The 23,056-nt window shown below is 41.4% G+C and overlaps 1 protein-coding gene across 5 annotated transcripts in view; it reads right to left on the reverse strand.

The window, feature by feature from the left end:
• Positions 1 to 23,056, reverse strand: part of TMTC1 (transmembrane O-mannosyltransferase targeting cadherins 1) — a 260,735-nt gene that overhangs the window by 226,607 nt on the left and 11,072 nt on the right. For 3 of the 5 annotated variants that reach the window (XM_033430160.2, XM_049694188.1, XM_004270883.3), the window contains exons 2-5: positions 18,345 to 18,522; positions 9,728 to 9,801; positions 6,430 to 6,606; positions 2,241 to 2,447 (exon numbers count right to left, since the gene is read on the reverse strand). In XM_033430160.2, the coding sequence (XP_033286051.2) occupies positions 2,241 to 2,447; positions 6,430 to 6,606; positions 9,728 to 9,801; positions 18,345 to 18,522 (636 nt within the window). Of the gene's footprint in view, positions 1 to 2,240; positions 2,448 to 6,429; positions 6,607 to 9,727; positions 9,802 to 18,344; positions 18,523 to 18,970; positions 19,626 to 23,056 lie in introns of those variants that run through there. The other 2 variants (XM_033430161.2, XM_049694189.1) reach the window with 2 other exon arrangements.

Raw genomic sequence — 23,056 nt, forward strand, 5'->3', positions numbered from 1 at the left:
ACGAAAACCTAACTCCACTGCAGTTAACATCCTTTGCCCCATTCCTTCATTACCAAATTTACTGAAAATATTCTATTTATGCTTAATTCCAATATTTTCTTACCACCTACTCATTAATTTATTCATTTCACAAATATTTGAGCAACTACTCTTAGCCAGACACTATGAAAAGAACTGGGAATACAAATGTGATCAGAAGCCGACATGGTCCCTGCCCTGATGGAACTCAGTCACACTGCAGCCTGACCTTTGTCCTTCCTTGAAAGTCTGTAATGTGCGATTAACTCTTGTTTTTTCTCCTCCTCTGCCTTCCTTAAAAAAATTTACAATTTCCCCAAATATTCTGTCTTCTTTTCCTTCCTGCCGTGTTATGGAAAAAGTCAAGATATCCTCAAGGTTTTGACTATTTACCTCTCTGCTTTCTTGCTCAGGAATTTCAAGCATCACTGTGATTTTATCCTTTCCCAAACTTATTTTTCCTCTAGCCTTTCCATCTCAGTAACTGACACCACCACGCACCCAACTACTGAAGCCAGAAACACAAAAACCTTGTTTCCTGCCTTTCCCTCACCCCTCACCCCAAACATCAGCAAGTCCTGTTAGATGTATATCCAAAACTTATCCCAAATCCACCACATCCCTCCACCTCAGTCTCTATCAGCCTCGGCCAAGACCCTTTCTTTTCCCCTCAGTCTGTATGAAAGTCTCCCTGCTTTACTCTTGCCCCTTAATCATCCGCTCCAAGAAGCCAGAGTGAACATTCTTAATGTAACCATTTTCCTCCACATGAAACAAACAACAACGATAACAAACAGAACCCTCCAAAGTCTCCCTTTTCCACTCAGAATAAAATCCAAACTCACTTCCATGGCCGACACACCCTTCCCCATCTGGGCCTGCCCACCCCCCTGAGCTCGCCCCTTCCAAACCCCACTTGCTCGTTTCCCCAAGTCTGGAACCCTGTGCCCAGATCTGAGCAGGGCTAGCTCCTCCACTCATCCAGGAGGATTCTGTGGGCCTTTCCTGACCAACCAACATGGAGTTGCTCCAGCCAGGCCCACCCACCACTCTCCACCACACTGTTCATTCTTTGTTGGTTATTTAGTGTGTGTCCTCCTCTACGGGAAGGGAAGCTACACAGGGGCAAGGACCCTGTCTTCCTTATTCACCAGGACATCCCTGGTGCCTGGAACATGCCAGGCATGTGGTAGACACTCAATAGATCTCTGTTGATGAACGAATAAATGCAGCACGATCCAAAAGACAGGTTTCCGCAGGAATAATCGGAAACAAAGACCCAGAAAAGAGGGAGTTTTCTGGGACTGCAGAGAAGAATAAGAATAGCAATCTGCTGTTTAACCGCTAATCGTATGAGTCAAATTTCCATCTTTATTAAATTCTGACTTGCCCATGGCTTGAGCTATTTTAGAGGCAAGCTAATTTAATGAGTTCTGATAAATCTATGTTAATTTTCATGGCTAGGTCAAAAGATTCAAAAAAAGAGAGAAAATCCTTTAAAGTTTTTCCTGTACCCTGAGAGATCAGCTCGGTGCTCTGTGACCACCTTCAGGGGTGGGATAGGGAGGGTGGGAGGGAGATGCAAAAAGGAGGGGATATGGGGATATATGTATACGTATAGCTGATTCACTTTGTTATAAAGCAGAAACTAACATACCATTTTAAAGCAATTATCCTCCAATAAAGATGTTTTTTTTTAAAAAAAAAAAAAGATTTTCCTGTACCCTCAAAAACATTTCTGAGAGGCAGTGTCCCCTGGGCTTACTCCCATACTTGTGCTGTAATAAATTCCTATCACACACCAAGAGCAGGGAGAGACAGAGCAGCAGAAGGTAGAGCTATCCTCCCCCAGAAAACTGAGGGGCCTTGCTCTCTGATGCCCAGGGCTCTTCCAACAGGGAAGCAGCAATATGTCTGCACTTCTTAATGGAGGCTTCAGAGCCTCACCCTCTCCTTCCAAATAACAGCAGACAGCAGGGCTTCTACTTGCTTCTTCCAGCTACTCCTTTCTCATCTGCTCTAATATAAGGAAGGAATGGAAAGAAGAGAAGGAAGGAGGCAGGAGGAAGGGAGATGGGGAAGGAAAAAGAAAGAAGGAGGGAAACAAGTGTGGGCGGGTGTCACAAAGAACCCACTCGGTGCTTCACTTCTCTAGCGATTCCCCTGCAACAGGTGATGCTGGATGGTGAAAACACGCAAGGTCAAGGAGCACAGCCCAGTACCTCATCAAGGACCACACAGCTCGAGGAGACACAGGGAATCCACTGCTCTTGGGTTCAGGTGGCAATGGAGTATGGCAGCCACCCCAAGCTCCTTTGTGAGGGAACCGCTGCTGCTTCCCGTTCTCCCGGAGAGGGTGCGCGGGCAGTGCGGTGGGCAGGGAGCTCCCGGGCCGCTGTGGGCTGCGCTGATGGACGACCCCATTGCTCCTAATTGTGCATGGAATGGAGGGGAAACAAAGTCAGACAGAATGATAAGACCTGCAACAAGGAACAGCAATCCCTTGTCCCATCGCCAAGCCCTGTTCCATGGAAGCAACCGTCCACAAGTCTTTTAGCTCTTCTGTTTCTGGTATTCATCACGATATTTTTAAAATAAGATTAAATTATAATATTATTTCTAATTTTAGAACTTGTCTTATTGAGTTGCTACCATAGAAGATGAGGACTCAGTCCCTTTTACGTGGTCACCAATACGCAAACACACACACACACACACACACACACACACACATACACAACCACCCTCTTCTCATCTTCCACATATATTTCTCTCATAATAAATATAATTTGAATTCTCCTAACTCAGTTGAAGTGATATTCGGGATTTATATTATTATGATCTTGTGAAATGTTTTTCACAGCTGACCCACCCCAATGTATTCTCACATTTTCCTTCATGAATCTTCTGAGATGATATAATTCATAACCACCAGCTGGGCAAAACTTTTAAAGTCTGATACTATCAAGTGATGGGGAGAATGTGGAACAAAGGGGATTCTCATCCACTGCTGCACTCCAGTCATTTCAAAAGCAATGTCTCTTGCTCACAGTGAACAAGTGAAATCACAGTTCACAGTGAGATCAACACAGTGAACATGTATGCATCTGTGGCCCCAGCAATACTTCCGTGGTTATGCCCCAGGAAGTACGTGCACACAAAGGTTACCTGAAGCATGCTATATAAAAGCCAAAAATGTAAAAATAACCTAAATTCAAACTCCAGAAGGATGGATAAATTGTGATAATTAAATACTACACAACAGTTAAAATGAATGAACTATAGCCACATGTATCCACATTGATGGATCTCAAAATCCAATGTTAAATGAAAAGAAAAGCAAGAGACACAATTTATATAAAGTCTGCAAGTATGTAAACAATGCTATTTGATATTCAGTGGTATATACTTCTGAAGTAATAACAAGCAAACCGCCCTAGAAATGAAAAATGCCAAATTCAGGATCATGGTTATTTCTAGAGAGAGGGTAGGGACTGGGGTCAGGGAACGTTATCTTCTGCGTGTTGGCAATTATATGCTGATTTTTTAAAAAGAAAAAAATTTAACTTTCAGGAGCTGGTCTTTCACTGAAAATGTTTCTTCCTAAAGGTGATGTCTCAGAAAAGAAATCTAACTCTGTTCGTGTGGTCCAATCTTAAAATTTAGGAATAAATTGCTCTTCACGTAGGCGAGGGCTTCCAACACTTGCTTCTGTTGTTTCTTTCCTGTTTCCTGAATCATACAATGAAAAGACCTCAAGAACAACCTAGTACCAAGATGTTTATTCTAAATGAGCAGATAAGAATTTGTGTGTACGTTATTCTGGGAAAAGGGGACACGATTCTGTGAGATTCTCAAAGGGGTCAGGACCCCCCAATACACACAGATCCTCTGAGCTGGTCTCCTGGTACAAATGTGAGCCCAGGATCTGAGATGCAGATGCCCCGGGGGGTCTCCAAATCCCTGTCCTGTGTGCTCCACGGAGGCTCAGGGGTAACCCTGTGGCTCTGGAGTCACACAGACAGAAGTCGCAATAGGGGATGGGTGACTCTGGAGAGGTTACTTTCTATGCCTGCCTGAATTCTCTCCTCTGTAAAATGAGGGTAAAAGTTGTTGTGAGCAATCAGTGACTTCATACCTGTAAATGGCGTGGCCCAGTGCTTGGCACACGGCCTGCACTCAAGATATACTGTGATCGACCAGGTCTCCCTGTTACCTGCTCTCAGTTCCTTCTCACCACTTTCACCACTGTACTCAGTTACTCGCGTAACTACTTATGTAACGTCCGTCTCCCCCAGTATTGCTCTTTGAGGGAAGGAATCTTAACTCTCTTATTCTTGGCCAGGCACAGAATGAGAATGTGTTAAGTGGGTGGAAAGAATGAATGCCTCCACCTATGCAGAGATGCTGGCGGTTGTGAGAGCTAAAAGTTACTAAAACAAACAAAGAAACCCCACCAACTATGAGCTATGCAACATCCAAGCTACATATGAGCAGTATTGTTTTTTTCATAGAATAGAACTTCTGGCAGTTTGGTATAATGAAGGTCAAGAACAATTACTAAAGGAATAAAAACGACAATTATTCTCTTTGAAAAAAGCCTAGCTCAACAGTGACCAGATGAAGAAAAAAGGAGTGGGCTGGAGAGACCTCAGACCAGAGGAGATATGACTTCAAAGATGAGCTAAACAAGAATGCTGCCTGCTATCATATTATCAGCCACTGCAGCGGGCCTGGAAGGTGCGCCCTGAGGGGAATTCAGGATGGAGAAAAATAGGATACTGACCCTAGAGAGTTGAGATGCATATCAAAGGAACAATTTTAATGAGCCCAGACTCTTGCATCTTCCCATATATAGAAAAGCACTGAAATCATTAACTTGAGATGCCTGATCTTTTGTGATTAGCACTAATCTTTTGAGTTTCGACTATATAGTTGTTTTTTTAAATTTTTCTTCAGCAAAAACTCATACATCTTGGCTCCTCCCTTACCTCTTTGGAACAGTCCCTCAGAGCTATCTGAGAGGCTGCCCTCCCAGGCTGTAGTCCTTAGCAATGTCCCCAAATAAAACATAATTCTCAACCCACCAGTTGTGTGTTTTATTTCAGTCGATATGAGGTTAAAATATCTCTGGACTGAACCAAAGGCAAGGGTCTGCAGGCACTTGCCACATCTTCTGCTGTCAGTAGAGCGAAGCAGAAAGACGATGGGAGGAAGATACAAAGCGGATGCCAGAAGAAAGTGGAAAGCCAGAGGGGTGGATAGGCTGCTCTCTAAATAGTAAGGTCAGCAATGCAATTACTACCATGGGTGGAGAGGATACAGACGAAAGGCATTCTCATATAAGCCTAGGGGAGGTGCTTTGGCTCACAGCTTTCTTGGTTTGAGCTTGGATCAAAATGATAACTGGGCTCCTTCCTTTTACATGCCTCTGAGATTTACAGAGAGCCAACAGAGCACTACAATCTATTTAAATTATCTCCAAGTACGCCCAGGCAGGAAGGTGATCAGAATCTAATGACTCATCTCAGCTTGTTGCCACTCACTAGCACTGCTCTTATCTTTATGTCAAGAAGCATAAAGATGTAGGGAATGGGCTAAAAAGACAGGATTTTTTTTTTAAGATAAAATTCTTCATCGGACAAGGCTGGAGAATAAATCAGTGACATTTATTAAAAGTTCAAATGTAAGGGCCTTATAATTAGTGAAAAATAGTGTCTGCATGTCAAATTGTTAGTAATTATGGATTTGACAGAGGAAGAAAATTATAGTATGTACTTGAACTTTTAATATGCCTTAGTCACTCTTATCATCTATAATCCACAGGATAATATGAATGTACCTTAAGTTTTTTAAATGAAAATAGGCTACTAAATAAACTTGTTCTTTAACTTGAATATGACGTGTGATTATTCCTGTAGGGTTTAGACTGGCCCTCTGTGGAATTCCAAAAGGCCCCTTCCAAAACTCTCAGGTAAAGGCATCATCCCGAGAGCAAGTAAACGACTCTAATTTAGCATTTGAAGGCAGAGATTCAAGTCAAGCTGTTAACAGACTGTTACCATTTGTAACTACTCCACTGTGTGAATCAAGATCTCTCAGTAGTATGCAACCAAAACAATCTGGCGATATAAACTTGCAATCAGCAATGATACTTTTCAATTCCAAATTTGGGGCTCACGAAAACTTTATAGTCCTCATGGACTTTCACAAAAGCGTGAAGAGTTTAAACACATATAATGCATTTATCCTAAGGAAATAAGCCTTACTATATGATAGTCTAAGAGGAGGTTACATTTAACAAAATGTTATACCTCTATTTTTTTAATGAGAGTTTGAAAACTATTGATTTAAGCAACTCTTCTCTGCACATCATGGACTGCTTGACAGCAAAACTTTAAAATGACTTACGATTTATCATGATTGTGGGATAAAGAAAAGAGATCATAAACCAAGCACACGCCGAACACCGTGACGCCCGTCTCTTTCACCAGCATAGCGCAGGTCCCCAGACACAGACTGAGCAGCAGGAAGAAGGGAGAAGCCGTGGGAGGGAAACATTCCCCAACACGACACTGGTCCACGCTCCTGAAAAACAAGGTTGAGTTGCTTTTACTCTTGAGAAGAAATGTGGGTCGCTAAGAAATAACCACCTTTTAAAGATAAGATCTAGCACCAATTTCGTTGTATTCTGAGTAAGTAGGTGAGCAAAGATTTCTTGAAGCATGCTCATCACAGTGTTATTTAAAATTTGCAAAGATGGAAAAAAGTAAATGCCCAACAATGCTGAATTTGGTACTTAAATTAAGGCATATATAAATTCTGGTAGGGCTTCCCTGGTGGCGCAGTGGTTGTGGGTCTGCCCGCCGATGCAGGGGACACGGGTTCGTGCTCCGGTCCGGGAGGATCCCGCATGCCGCGGAGCAGCTGGGCCCGTGAGCCACGGCCGCTGGGCCTGCGCGTCCAGAGCCTGTGCTCTGCAACGGGAGAGGCCGCAGCAGTGAGAGGCCTGCGTACCGCAAAAAAAAAAAAAAAAAAAAAAAAAATTCTGGTAAATTATGGCATGTAACAAAGGAACACTAAAAAGCCATGTAAAATGCTACCATAGAGATGTATTTAGTGACATGGAAAGATGTTTAGGTGAATATATTTTAAGTGAATACAACAGGTTACTAAGCCACATGAATGAACTCTGGAGCCAGGTTCCCTGGGTTCAAATCACAGCTCTGCTGTTAACTAACAGGGTAACATGGGGCAGGTCGGTTGCCTCCCTGTGCCTCAGTTCCCTCATGTGTGAAATGGGATCACAGTGTTGTAGGGAAGATTCAGTAAATGACTTATTACATGTTAAGTGTTTATCATTATTATTATTTTTGTGAAGGTATTTTATATGCTTCTGTACAAAGAAATCAGTGGATATATACCAAACACAATCATCATTTCTGTGATGAAAATACACGTTTTAGTCTTTTTCTTTTCTTCTGGCTAATCTGTTTTTTTGGTTTTTTATATTGAGGTACAGCTGATTTACAATGTTGTATTAGTTTCTAAACTGTAGTTTTAAATTTGTTTTTCATGAGAATGTATTAAGTAAAGCTTTTTTTTTTTTTCTCAGCATAATTTCCAGCAGGGATTTTCTAAAACCCTCCAGCTGCTGTAAAGTCTTTTTTCACCTTACAAAACAGAGTCAGCGCCACACCAAGAAATTCCACTGTTCCTTCCGCAGGTGGCACACCAATTTGCTCCTACTCTTTTGAAGGCCAATATATCTGAAGTGGTGACGTCTTACCCTTATTGTTATGTCTTAGAACAATCACCTAAATTATATGCCAAATTTGTAGGAGACAGGCTTTTTCTCCGAAGCTGGTTTATAGCTTAAAATTACTCCAAGTGCGAATGGCCTGCACAACAGAAAGCTGTAACAGTGTGGCTTATTACCACACAGATATGGATATGCTGCAGGGCCACTCATGTTCCCAAATTGATCAACACAGAGAAGAAGGCTGAGGATCAAGTTCAAACTCAAAAGCGATTATTAATCTTGTTCTAACACCAGAGCAAATAGGAAACAACTGTTGAATTTGGGTTTATATTTTTAATATTTTCACAACACTCTTTTATATACCTAGCAATGCAGTGGGAGATTACAAAGCCAGGACTAGAAGCCTGGTACTATATTAAGAAGAGACTCTGGTCTTAAAGCAAAACTTCATAAAGCTTAATTCAGTCCATCTTTGACCCAAGCTCTAAACTGGTTTACAACAAGGTTTCTCAGTTTCAGCACTACTGGTATTTTAGGGAAGATGATTCTTTGTTACAAGGGCTGTCCCGCACACTCTAGAATCCTTGGCCTCTACTCACGTGCTAGCTGCACCTCTCCAGTTGTGACAAGCAAAGGTATCTCCAGATATTGCAAATGTCCCCCTGGGGCAGGTGGGCAAATTTGCCCCCTACTGAGAATCACTGGTTTAGAACAGTGTTCCTTGGAGTCACTGGGTTTTATAAGATTATAGGCCAATGAACTGACCTAGAGATCAAGGTTCACAAATCCTTAACCAGGCATCCCTCCAGGAAGCAGGGCAATGTGGCTCACTGGCCCCCTTTCTCCTGGGCCACCCTCTGAGTCACCTGCCCCCATTACAATCATTTTTTTTTTTTTTAATAAACAATGACTACAATGACGTGAGCTGGGAAGTGGAAACAGGGATTTTATTAATTTATTTATTTATTTTTGCTGTGTTGGGTCTTTGTTTCTGTGCGAGGGCTTTCTCTAGCTGCGGCAAGCGGGGGCCGCTCTTCATCGCGGTGTGCGGGCCTCTCACCATCATGGCCTCTCTTGTTGCGGAGCACAGGCTCCAGACGCACAGGCTCAATAGTTGTGGCTCACGGGCCTAGCTGCTCCGCGGCATGTGGGATCCTCCCAGACTAGGGCTCGAACCCGTGTCCCCTGCATTAGCAGGCAGATTCTCAACTGCTGCGCCACCAGGGAAGCCCTACCTTCATTTTTTACCCACCCCTTTCCCTATGTGGATATGTCACGACTCAGGTGAGAATCTGATCAAGTTAGGGGGAAAGGGGCAATATAATGGGAAATTGTTTTACTGTTTTTCAGTCTACCAAAGCAAGAAGCTTCTGTATTTTGATGAAAGGATGTGCAAATTGGAAAATCACAGTTGAGAAATACTACTTTCAATTCAGCCTTGTTGTTTTAAGCTTTGAGCTACTTTAATGAGGATAATAAAGAGGAAAAAAACAAAACAAAATGTAGGACCAAAATGAAAAGGAGAAATTAAACAAATCATAGTTAAATAGAAGAGAGGACTAGACCCAGTATATTTTGCCTCAGAGCTAAGATTTCAAATTCCATTCTCAGTAAGAAACTACAAGTAAGAGAAATCAAGAAGCAAGAGCTTATCTTCCCAGCACTGGGAGAGCAGTCCTTTTAAAAGGCTATGACATGGTTCAGAATGCGGCTGGAAGAGAGAACAGCCTAGCTTTCGGTAAGGAGACGGTTTCCTATCCCAGGTCTCCAGGAAGCTCACTGGGCATTTCACTGCCAAGAAGCCTCCCTCCTCTCTCAGGCAGGAGCTCAGAGTCAACACACACACACACACACACACACACACACACACACACACACACACACCCCAGAAACTCCCAGGGGACAGCATGACTGTAAACAGATAAGGGCATTCTTAGACATACATACCTACTGTAGGAGAGAAAGGCTAACAGAAACAGCAAGCATGCCAACACGTCAGCTCTGCCAACAATTCCGGCCACCTAGAAAGTGTGAAAAAATAAAAACCTCAGAAAACCACTTTCAGAAACGCATTACAGAAATGTTATTTGTTTTCAGATGAATGAAAGGAATAATAAATTAGAAAACACATTATTCTTTAAATTCTGATATATGACTAACCACTTCTGGTTATATTTAACAATAATTTTAAAGAAGGAGAAAAAGAGGAAGGAAGGGGCAAGATTTTCATGCTTAACTTCATTTTTAACCTTTCTTCTATTGAAGATCAATTCACAGCATCAAACTATATTCATTTACTGGTTTTTTTTCAAAAATATTTTTTTGAGCAATGACTGAGTTCTGGACACTGTGCTAGTCTTTGGGCACCAGAGTGCTAATGGAACAGAGGATGTTTACAGAGCACTAGGAAAAAAATAAGACAAGAATGGGAAGGAGTATGAACTCACCATCACTATGTGTGAGTGTACGTGCATGCGTCTATGTGTTTCTTAGCAACATCACCAAAAGGGTCTGAAAGCAAAATATCCCAGTAGCAAAGAGCCATCCTGACACTAACCACAGGCCATTTATCCACTAAAGAGAACATGGGCCCCTTGGAGAAGCAGCTGATTCCAGGGTTGAGACTCAGGAGATACAAGAGCACTTGGATCATCTTCTCATGTCAGAAAGTAACTGCTCAAAAAATGACAGGTACATGTCAATAGGACACAGAAGCCAGTAACAATGGGCTCCCACTGACCAAATATGCAACAATTTGAACATCATAATAAATAAGGACAGCAATAAATGATAAACCATTGTCAATTACAATATTAAGACAAATATATTAATAACACTGTATATTATATATAATCCTAATATAAATTTTAAGTTACATTTAAAGATATAAATATAATAGAAAGACACTGAAGACTGGTGACTGTTCAAAACTTAAGACTAAAAGAGGCTAAAAAGAAACAGTGACTAATGGCCTTGGTTTTAGAAAATATACAACGAAATTATTAAGGTGTAAAGGAGCATGAATTATGTAACCTACTCTCAAATGCTTCAGAAAGCAAGTAATATTTTTATATATTGAAGGAGAAAGAGTGGAAGGATGATAAAACATATGCTGCAAAATGTTAAAAATTGGTGACTCTGGATAAAGAGTGCATGGTCACTACATTTTTAAGCTTGAAATTATTTTTTTTTATTGTGTTACTTCAGAAAGGGACTGAAATGGAAGAAGGGTGGGGACAGATGGCCATTTATAAATCTTTGTATTATTTCACTACTCCAAACGTGTACATTTCTCTTAATTTTTTGAAATCCAGGAAATAAAACTGTAAAGGAAAAAAACGGGGTATGGTTCAAAGAATGCTTCAAAGAAAAGGTCACATATGAGGAAGAATTCGCAAGGGAAATAAACAGACTTGACATTCAGGCACAGAAAACAGCCTTACCCAAATCACAGAAGACGTGAAGCCCATGGTGTGTTGGAGAATCAATCAACAATTAATAGTGGAAAATAGATTTCTGGGAAATATACCTATAAATATCTTCATATAATAAGCAAATTTTGCAGTCATAAAGGAGAGGCAATGACACACACATGGAGCTAGACCAGGGGTCCCCAATCCCCGGGCCACGGATGGTAGTGGTCTGTGTCCTGTTAAGAACCGGGCCGCACAGCAGGAGGTGAGCGGCAGGTGAGTGAGCGAAGCTTCATCTGTATTTACAGCCGCTCTCCATCACTCACATTACTGCCTGAGCTCCGCTCCCTGTCAGGCCAGTGGAGGCATTAGATTCTCATAAAAGCGTGAACCCTACTGGGAACTGCGCATGCGAGGGATCTAGGTTGTGCGCTCCTTATGAGAATCTAAAGCCTGATGATCTGAGGGGGAGCTGAGGCAGTGATGCTAGCGCTCGGGAGCGGCTGCAAATACAGATTATCATTAGCAGAGAGGTTTGACTGCACAGAGACCATAATGAATCAACTGCTTGCAGACTCATATCAAAACCCCATCAGTGAGTAGCAACTGAAAGCTCAGGGCTCCCACTGATTCTGCATGATGGTGAGTTGCATAATTATTTTATTATATATCACAACAGAATAATAACAGAAATAAAGTGCACAGTAAATGTAATGTGCTCAAATCATCCTGAAACCATTCCCCACCCCAGGTCTGTGGAAAAATTGTCTCCCACGAAACCAGTCCCTGGTGCCAAAAAGGTTGGGGACCGCTGAGCTAGACCATCCAAGGCTTGAATACAGGCTCCCCTAACCAACTGAGGGAGATTCAACTTTGTTATCTTTAAGTTCTGAGATTTGGTTTTGTTATCTTTAAAATGAGTATTACACCCCCTAACTCACGTTACTGTTGTAATAAGTAAGATGATATATACAAAGTGCCCACTCATTGCTGATGCCCTTCTTTCTTCCTTTTCCCTGCAGAGAAAGGGGGTGAGACTCTTAACAGTGAGACGGGTTTTTCTGCGTGATGTATGGAAACCATCTTTTTACTTTAAGGTTTACATGTATGATATTTTATGTTAACGTTATTAGATAATCCAATATGTCTATTAGTGACAGTGTGGTTTCACCTCGGTGTCAAGGCCCAGCTCAGACTCACAGTACGTAAAGTAACAACTGCACACGGTTCACTTGTGAAGCCCAGGCCTGCTCAGGCTACAGGCACCGCCCCTTTGAGCACTGAGCTCGGCATCACCAGCAAGGCCTCTGGGAGGTTAAACAGAGAGCCCAGCTCGCCAGCAACAAAGTCCTGGGATAAGGCCCAGGCGTCTGGGCCCAGGGGGACACCCAACACAGCACTACTGCTGTGGCCAACCCAGACAACAGCAGGACTGGCAAGCTGATATTGGGTGTGGCAAGCTGGAATGAGGCAATCACAAGCTAGGCAGGCATAACTAATGCATTCAAGGCGCCTGAAGCCCTGCTTCTCAAACTGTAGTCAGTTAGCTCTGCCGGGAAACAGCAGCAGCAATAGCAGCGTGTGCCAGCTGGACGCGCCCAGATTTGAAGAATGGAGTGTCCCTTGGAGCAGAAGCTCAGAGCGGGGGTTGAAATGTCAGTGCTAACACTGAGAGACTCTGCTGCCAGCTCCAAACCACCAAGCAGTCACTGAACACCTACTCTGTATCCCTGTTAAGCTGGGGTCTCTGGGGCAAGGGGGTTAGTGTCTTAAAAACAAGGTGCTTGTCATCAGCTACTATCTGGCCAGACTAGCCACACAGTGAGTCAATTTGTCCACATCATCTTGTCAGTAATTGCATGTTTCACGCCGGTCAACAAACATTTAACAAGTGCCTCCTATTTGCCAGGTATTTATGCCAGCTGGAGGGATTAAACCTGCCCCAAGCAGTTAACGTCTGGTGAGGAGTCAAAGAGGGTATTAAGAGGTTACAAGGAAACTGCATGTATTGTAAAGGGGAGAAATCACTGCCATGAGAAGACTGAAGGCATTAATTTGGACTGTAGGATCTGGGAAGGCTTCGTGGAAAGGCTGGCCTTATTCACTGAGACTTAAAGGTCAAGCAAGGAGGACTTCAGGAAACTCAAGACAGGCGGATGTGAATCTTGGGCCAGAGAGGGAATGCAGAAGCATTCCAGGCAGAGGAAAGAGAGTCCTGAAAGCAAACTGGGTGTTCCTGGAAGGGGAGGTTAAAGTGATGAGAGCATGGAATAAATGAAAAGGGGGTGGGAGTGGGCAACAAGAAGCAAAGATGGAACATCAAGTTGTCACCCCTTGGGCTTGATCCCGTGACAATGCAGGCTGAACCTAGGGTGCTGGGAAGTACAAAAGGACTTGGTCAAATATACAAAGAGATGGAGAGCATGTATTTCTTCCCTTAAGCTTCAAGTTTCCATCACCAAGCAGGTAGCTGTAACCTGGGAACCGTATTCCTTTAACAAATATTCAAACATTTGAAAAAAATCAGTGAACATAATTGAGTAGAATTCAAATAATGTAACATTCAGATCTCCTAGCAGACTTAACAGAATCACATGTGGAAACTGCCAAGTAAGGACTTAATTTGCCCCCAAAACTTGTTATTTCTTGGACTATCACTATTATATTATATCTATTAATTATTTTACCTGCAAAATGAGTTCTATTGGTGGCAGACTGAGCCAGGAACACACACTTAACACATGGCAACAGCTGAAAGCCAAACTGGCTGATTAGATCATGACCAATTTTCTCCTAAGTACTCTTGTCCCAGCTGTGGAAACGTCAACCCTAACCTTCAACTCCATGTGTCAGCATTTCCTGCTCTTGCTTTTGACTAGACAGAAGTGCATTCCTTCAAACAGTAATGTCTCTATGATGATTGTTAAGTTTTAATTCTCATAGGAGAATTACAATGATTTCCCCATTTTCCCAATTTCTCTGATTTTTCTCATGATTCGGGATTCAGAAAAACACAAATTTCCCAAGAAATATACTGTCAGGAAACCCAAGAATCACAAGGCCTTCAATGAGGAAAGCTCTAGGTCTACCTTATTCACTGCTATAGCCCTGCACTGATTGACTGTATTATAGTCACTCAAATATTTGCTGAAAAATTACATAACTAAATGAATTTATTCCTCTCTACTTAAACTGGAAATAATTTTTCCCTTCGCTGGAATTTCAGTTTTATTACAACATATTGCTTTGTCTTGTATGTATTTATGTGTACGCTCTTTGGCTCTTCTAGGAGCTTATGAACAAACTGTGGGTAGGGACCCCACTGCCCACCCACATACCCCCTTGGCACCTAGCAGAGGGCCTGCACTAAGCAAGCACTCGTTTAACAATTTGTTGGTTACGTAATTAAGAAAGCAAATCCTTAATCATATCAACATGTTTACACTAAACCCTCCCCCCGCAAGTTAAGCCCTCCATCCTTCCTGCTGTAATTTATGGTCTCATTTTTGTTCTTGTTTAACAAAGAGGAGACACATCCTACTAACTTCCTCTTTCATCACACTATGGTCTGTTTTTCTTTTTCTTAAATAATGTATCACTATGTTTTCATAACACATTTCTTTTTCTCTATTTCTCTGCCCTCCTTTCTAGAAACCTGAACTAATATCTATAATTAAATAACAGTCTCTTGATTTTACTTTCCAGTATAGTTTATTATACAGGTCAAATTTCTTTGCCTTCTTATGCCTCCCCCATCTCCTTTGAATGCAAATAGTTTCTTTAAGATTTTTCCCCAAATAAATGTCTAGCTCTCAGGCTCCTTTGTCCCCATAATTGTGTTACCATGGATTTTTTTTTTTTCCGATTAGTACAAAAGCTGCTTGAAACCTTTTTTTTTTTAACATCTTTATTGGAGCATAACTGCTTTACAATGGTGTGTTAGTTTCTGCTGTATAACAAAGTGAATCAGCTATACATATACATATATCCCCATATCCCTTCCCTCTTGCGTCTCCCTCCCACCCTCCCTATCTCACCCCTCTAGGTGGCCACAAAGCACTGAGCTGATCTCCCTGTGCTATGCAGCTGCTTCCCACTAGCTAGCTGTTTTATATTTGGTAGTGTATATATGTCAATGCTACTCTCTCACTTCGTCCCGCTTTCCCCTTCCCCCTCCCCACGTCCTCAAGTCCATTCTCTATGTCTGTGTCTTTATTCCTGTCCTGCCCCTAGGTTCTTCAGAGCCATTATTTTTTTTAGATTCCATATATATGTGTTAGCATATGGTATTTGTGAAACCCTTTCTTACAGGTCATTTTGCTAACAGGATTTTCCTTTTTTCTTAGAACTCCAGCTAGCTCATGATCACACTGCCTGAGATTACCTGCATTTTGTGCTCTCCCTCTCTGCAAGCACAGAATTAGGACCATTCTTATTCTACTCATTTGTTCTTTCCTACAAAAATTTTCTCCAAGACACTCTAAGCACGAATTTTTAACTCTACTTATGAAATTATTTGTCAGAAACATAATATTGTTGATGGGCTTAGATTAAAACATTGCCACTGACCTGGTGTCATATATTCTATATGGCTAGGAGTAGTGGTCCTTGATTACTTCTCTTCATCTAACAATCATATTGAAAACTTACGCATTGCTCTCATCTTTTAAAATTCACATCTAAAATTTTTCATCATAATTTTAAATAATTCAAAGGATCTAACTTCCTGTGCATTTTAGAAACTGACATTTTAAAATAACGCCATAATGTTACTCCTTTAAATGTACCAAATACACCTGAAACATACCACAGCAATTTGAAGCTCATCATGTTCCCCTTACACAAATATGAACAGGCTCTTCTCTAAATGATACACATTTTACACCCTTTCCCCTTAAACTCATATTTCCATTTTATTTCCCCCTCAGCATTTTTTCTTAATGTGTTATAGTTACATTTTTAAATATTCTATTTATTATCTCTCTCTGTAGTAAAAATACATATGCAATTAAATTTATTTTTTAAATTTCCTGTGATCAAAACACCTAAGTGCTAATTTTCAATTTTGTATTATTAGTCCAATTACTATTATTTTCAATTATTAAATACATCGTAAGTTAGAAAAAATGATAATTATTAAATATAAAGATACACCTCTTAATAATACAGTTGTAGCTTTCTTTTTAATAAATTCAGTTATCTATGACTGAATATTATTTTTTGTTAGAATAAGAAAGCATGCGGCATCAGTCCTATCCGTAGCTTTTGTATTTAAACACTGCTTACATAAATGAGGACAGAAGTAGCCATGTTATACAGTGACTTAATTCTTTGAACACCCAAGTTATTTGAAAAATCATGGTGATCTATCATCTTGCATAATATTTAATGATCTACCAGCAGACAATTCTATCAGGTTCTCCTTTAATCTGGCTGAAAGCAAATAAATGAAGTGTACCCATCATTAGAGTTACCTGTTATTAGTTTCGTTTGCTTTCACAGTTTCTCAGAAGTACAGCAAAAAGGCTTGACTGAGACTTTGCAAAGGACTATTACTTACACTTAATTGCAAAGGACTATTACTTATACTTAATAGTCTTCCACTTACAGGTACCTTGTTCAGTCCAAAATACCCAGAAAGGGCTGGAAAAAGTACCCTTAAGAAAGTACTTTTTTATAAAATAATTTTCTTCTTTATCACTCGCTCTTTATCACTCTCACTTGTGTCAAAACCTTGAGCTTACAGATTTAGAATTTTGTTTGTGGCAAACGTCCATTATATGGCCTAACCATTTCTCATTATTAAGCCAATTGGCCAAATCAGACTTCTTGTGTCAGATCAAATGAACATATTATACATCCCCATGACAACCAGAATCTCACAGGCCACCACATCCTACTTCTAATGCCATGCTGCATTCCTCACAGAAATATGTAAAGACAGAAAAAGACAAGAAGCCCTACTTTGGGTTTATGATGCCTTAATTAGAGGAGACCTGGCTGACACCAATATATCAAATTGTTTCATTGTAAGGTGCCTGTTTGTACCCCTGGGGCATAGTAAATGTATGCAAGACATTCCTTATTTTTCTTTAAATAAGAAAAAGGCAATTGAAAGGGGAACAGGGAGAGGAGAATCAATTTGACACCTTTCCCCCAGGTGTGCACTCAGACCCACATGGGAGCTGCAGGAAAGTGTCCGGATGCAATCTGAGCCTCTGGAAACAATTCTTTTAAAACTGTGGTACCCACATACCCCTTGGAAAGTCTTCATCCACCCTTAGCAATACACATGAAATAAACCAACTGTGGTTATTGAGATGTGAAACAAGGTTAGCTGGATGACGCCATCTTGGTGCATGACTAAGTCCATATTTTAAATAAGAGCACAGATCTAAACTATCTATATTTTCTAAATAAATTTCTCATTATCCACCAAATAACTACAATTCATACTAAATAACTTGGAAAACTGATGGTAAGTCTCCTAAATGTGTCTAACTTGAAGAACGTTAGTTCAACTTTTTATAGTCTCTCACCTAGCACTTACAGTTGTGCATCATGAATATTATAAACATAAAGCAGAGTGAGAAAAGGTTAAAAAATTGTAGAGCACGAACAATGACTCAGCGTTAAGTATCTCAAAATGCCCCTTGCTGTTTAAAACACATTAGGACTTAAATTTTCTGCAGATAAAGAACTGTGGTCATTTATTACCACCTGTAATAATAACAGGTGTGAATAACAGGTATGAAATCCTGAAGGTGCAGTAAAGGCCATTTGAACATTCAGAAAGAAAAGCTGTCATGCAGAATGATTTATATATAAAGATAAACACTTTAGTAGAGCTTTAAATTCACATGATTTCGAAAGGGAAAAAGGATCACTTTTTTTTTTTTTTTTTTTTTTCCACGGCACGCAGGCCTCTCACTGTTGTGGCCTCTCCCCTTGCGGAGCACAGGCTCCAGACGTGCAGGCTCAGCGGCCATGGCTCACGGGCCCAGCCGCTCCACGGCACGTGGGATCCTCCCGGACCGGGGCACGAACCCGTGTCCCCTGCATCGGCAGGCAGACTCTCAACCACTGCGCCACCAGGAAGCCCAGGATCACTTTTTTGCTTCATTATTTCATTGAGTTCCAATGACACTCACCGCCTCTGTGTGAACAGGATGCACAGCAAAAAGCAATGCCGTAACGAAAGCAAGTCCACGATTCTTGAAGACAGTTTTGTCACAGGTGTACATCAGCACAAGGGTCACTAGGCAGTGTAAAATGACATTTACTGCATGAAAGTAGAATGGGTTCATGCCAGTCAAAAAGATGTTTAGCCTGTAAAAACAAACAAAAACTGAATTAGCTACAAACAGAACATAAGCACAAACAAAGGAAATCCATCATTTTAAAAGATAAGTTATTCAATTATTTTTAAATGATTCCCAATATCAGGTGATTCTGTACATTTGAGTGTAATTTTTTTCCTATCTAAAAATTTTGCTATCTGCAGAAATCACTGCAAATGCAATACGATATTACTTCAGAAAACTGTGGCCTCACTGAGAAGGCAGGCAGACAGGCATGCCACCCCTTTTTCCCTCACTCCCTGGCTGATGCAAACACCCCCCAGTAGCATGGCCACCTCTTCCTAAGCAGCTGAGTGTTAGAGGCAAGTCCACAGCGCTGTGGGTCAGAGCTATGGCCACCACAGATTAGAAAGAGAGCAGGAAACTGCGGCTGTGGTCAAGGTTGAGACAAACCAGGTATGACTGTGTTCTCTCACCTACGGTGCCACCAGGAACCAAATTTTCAGATTACGCACAAGGAATCATCGTTAATTACCACTCCACAAGGGATCTTCAGGGCACCTATCCACAATTACCAGCTGTAGCAGAAATTATAAGGATGAGAAAGAACATAGCATTTCAGAATTTGTATTAAATGTTTTCTAACATAAATTCCTATAGATCTCAGAATCTGAATTCTAGGATTACAACAAAGAAACTAAAAAGAGAACCACAAAGAGAAGGGAAATTAATTGCTCAACATCTTAAAAAACACTTTCCTAAGACAGAAATGCACATCAGAGAGACTTCTGAAGGTAGCTTTTAATTTAAGAACAGGACAGAATGTCCCCAACTGAGTCTGTAGGGTTATAGAAAAGATACAATTGTATAGGGAAGGGTTCTCTCGGGAGAGCATACACACCCTAAGTGGTACTGCCTATAGCTGTCTAGACTCCAGCCCAGTTTACCAAAACAGTAATACCACATCTTTATTCTCATGCTCTTGATCTGCTTCTCCTACACAAACACCTCCTGTTTGCCAAAAACAATGAAGAATCTAAAAGTCAGCTTTAGCGATGGCATATGCATATTCTAAACACGTGACTTGATTCATACACAGCTTTAACCTACGGAATTTTAAACATCTCAGGCTTTATTTGGACATATGAATCTAAATGTCATAGTCACTTAATCAACTCAATTTTCATTCCCACTGAAGTAATCATGGTCCTAACTAAGCCTAGAAAAATGAATTGCTGTGAGGGATCCAACTCCAGGGCTCCAAAGCAAGATTCCAGACAGCTGTGTTGACAGACCCATGAGTCTGCGCACACCCCCAAGATCCTTAAGATAGGAGCCCAGTGTGAAATACCTCATTCAGAAGGAAAGAGGAAAGGGCAGTGAACTAGGGGACTGGCACGTCCAGCTAAAGAAGGGAGAACAGCATCCCTCCCATTCCAGTACAAGAGGACGCCCACAGGCCGATAGAGCTCCCGGAAATCAGAAAGCTCAGGATGGCGGAGCTCTGAGAAGGACAAGACTAAGTCCCTATCCTCGGGGAACGGGGGTGCAGTTCCCTGACAGCCCATCCCCCTGAGGTTGATTTTACACTGTTTCTCACTTCATCAGGCTGAGTTTTCCAGACCAGCTAAGCCATTCATTTAAAATTCATTCACACCCATCTCAATGAGAGAAAACAGGCAATCTCCCATGTGGTAGGTGGGTGCCCAAACTGAAAGGTCTCTAGGTTGTCGACATGTATCAAAGGCTTTAAAAATTATACAACTTTTGGCCAAAAATTCCACTTCTAGGAATTTTCTGTAAGGAGATAACCAGAAAAGTATTCAAAAATATATATACATATATATGTGATATTGTGATATAGTAAGAAATATATATTTTGATCTTCATCCCAACTCCTGGTCAGAGGCCCTAAAACCTTTGTAATTTCCGAAGTGATACACGTGCTAGGAACGTCTTTTGTTTTAATATTTGGTCTCTGCCCCCAAGTTCCTGGCACTGGGCTCGTAAATTCCTTGCAATTTCCTAAGTGATAAGAGCAATGGGAGCACCTTTTGTTCTAATCCTTGGTCTTTGGCCCTGGTTCCTGACACAGAGCTCCTAAATCCCTTGGATTCCCTGGGAGATAGGAGTGTCTTTTGTTCTAATGAGGTGACTTTTACTGGGCTCCTGGATGGCTTCAGGATGGGGGCTGGTCACGAGAAAGATCACGTGCAATTATAAGCTTGGAACTTTCAGCCCTACCCCCATCCTCAGGGAGGGCATAGGTGAGGGAGGGTGAGTTAATAATCGATCATGCCTACATGATGAAGCTTCCATAAAATTCCCTGAACTATGGGGTTCAGAGAGCTTCCAGGTTGGTGAACACATCAACATGCCCAGAGAGTGATGCAGCCCAACTCCACAGGGACAGAAGCTTCTGCTCTCAGGACCCTCCAGACCTTAGTCTGTGCATCCCTTCACCTGGCTGTTTATCTGTACACTTTATCATACCCTTCTTTATGTAATAAACTGGTAAACATAAGTGTTTCTCTGAGTTCTGTGAGCCATTACAGCAAATTATCAAAGCTGAGGAGGGGGTTCTGGGAACCCCCAACTTGTAGCCAGGTCAGACATAAATGGGGGTAACCTGGGGACTCAGTACTTGCGACTGGTGTCTGAAGTGGGGCAATCGTGTAGAACCAAGCCCTTCCCTGGGCGGATCTGATGCTAACTCCAGGTAGGGAGTGTCAGGACTGAATCGAATTCTAGGACACCCAGCAGGTGTCGGAGAATTGCTTGGTGTGGGAGCAAACTCCCACAAGAAGTCTTGTGAGTGTGAGTAGAGGAAGAGACGGAAATGGCCCTGTCAATCTAAAAGATGCACCTCACTGTGTTAATTACAAAAACAGCAATACAGAGAAGGAAAGACACCTAATAAACCAAAACCCTTATGGATTTGACTATTCCCACACATATTATACTTTAGATCATAACTCTGGATTACAAATAATAGCACTGTTTCTAAAAAGAAAACAAAAGACCTATTATTTTTCTAATTTATTTGTTATTCAACCATTTGGAAAGTAAAAAGCATCACTGAAGACGACCGACCGTACTATATTACCACACTTTTATGAGGTAATTAACATACATTCCTTTCCCCTTCCAAAATGATATAAAATAGTAGGCATGAGTCACCTTTGTGTCCATATGTGTCATATCTGAAAATATGCAGATGTTATCCATATAGATTATATCTGGAAATTGGTTAGGACAGAGTGCCTGGTGTTTTAAGTGAATTCAAGTAGATGCCAAAATATGTTTTTTTAATTGCTGAATGGGGAACCACTGCAGTGATGAGGTAGCAGTGTGAAAGCCTCTCACATGGTACCTGACACTAGTGAATCTAAGCTTTGAGAAATCACCAAAAATCTAGAATTAGGAGAGTTTTCTAAATGTCTAAAAGATGGAGAAAGAACTCTCCAAATTATAGACAAGTGAGCTTAAGATGAAATGATGACAAAATTTTAGAACTTATTCTATTTGTGAGCCCTGGAAAAAGAATCTGATTCTGGGCGCCAACAGGGGTTCACAAAAAGGGAGTTAACTGACTAATTCACATGTTAATAGGAGACGGGATGTGATAGATGCATGACATCTTTATTTTAACAAAGACATTTATCAGACTCTCTCAGGATCTCCTTGCATACAAGATAGAATAAGACAGGTTTGAGCACACACAAAGAGTGGTGAATAATAAATCAATGTCTCCTCGGATGGAGACCCCCAGGGTACGTCACAGGTTCTGATAATATCTCTGAGCTGTTCAATATTTTTACCAAAATCTTAAACGAATCTATAGTATATGCTAACCAAACCTGCAGAAGGCCTGTATCTGGGAAGGAGAGTTAGTTACTGTACTGGGAGACTGAGTTTCACAAAGAATTTAAATGCTTGAAGTTGTTACTTCATTCTAAGAGGATTCGACAGAATATGGGTAACAGTAAAGACCCACATTTGGACATAAAAGAGAACAAGATATTCGCAATCCAGATTAAAACTCTACACATGGTATGTCCAAGGGCTGTTAGTCTATCCTAAGCTCCGAGTTACTGTGTCCTGGTTACCGAAACAGACCAAACTACCAATAGACAGTCAGGGAACCGCCTAAGTCAATATTTTTCATTTCAATTCACTCCAACAGATATTTATTGAGCAACTGCTAGATGCCAGGTATAACGTGGAGCCCAGAGATACAAAGAGAAGACACAGCATTGGCTACTGAAGAGTTAACAGCATAGCAGGTGAAAGAGAGGAGAAACAGAGAAAGATGATTAAAAGTGAGAGAATTCTAGCAGTAGGAGAACCTACCAGGTACAGAGATAAGGAAGAGGGAGGCCTTCTCTGTGCAAGTGGGAAAGGGAACGTGGGTGGTGTCCAGTGTGGGGCAGCAGCCCCTCAGGGTGCTACTTCAACGCCAGAGCACCTTCACAGGACAGCTCCAGGATGCTGGGGGAAGGGTCTCTAAGTGATGTCACAGGGAGATAGGTTTGAGGAAATGGGGGACACTCAGCCTGGAG

This window comes from Orcinus orca, chromosome 11 (assembly GCF_937001465.1).
Source record: "Orcinus orca chromosome 11, mOrcOrc1.1, whole genome shotgun sequence".
Taxonomy (NCBI): domain Eukaryota; kingdom Metazoa; phylum Chordata; class Mammalia; order Artiodactyla; family Delphinidae; genus Orcinus; species Orcinus orca.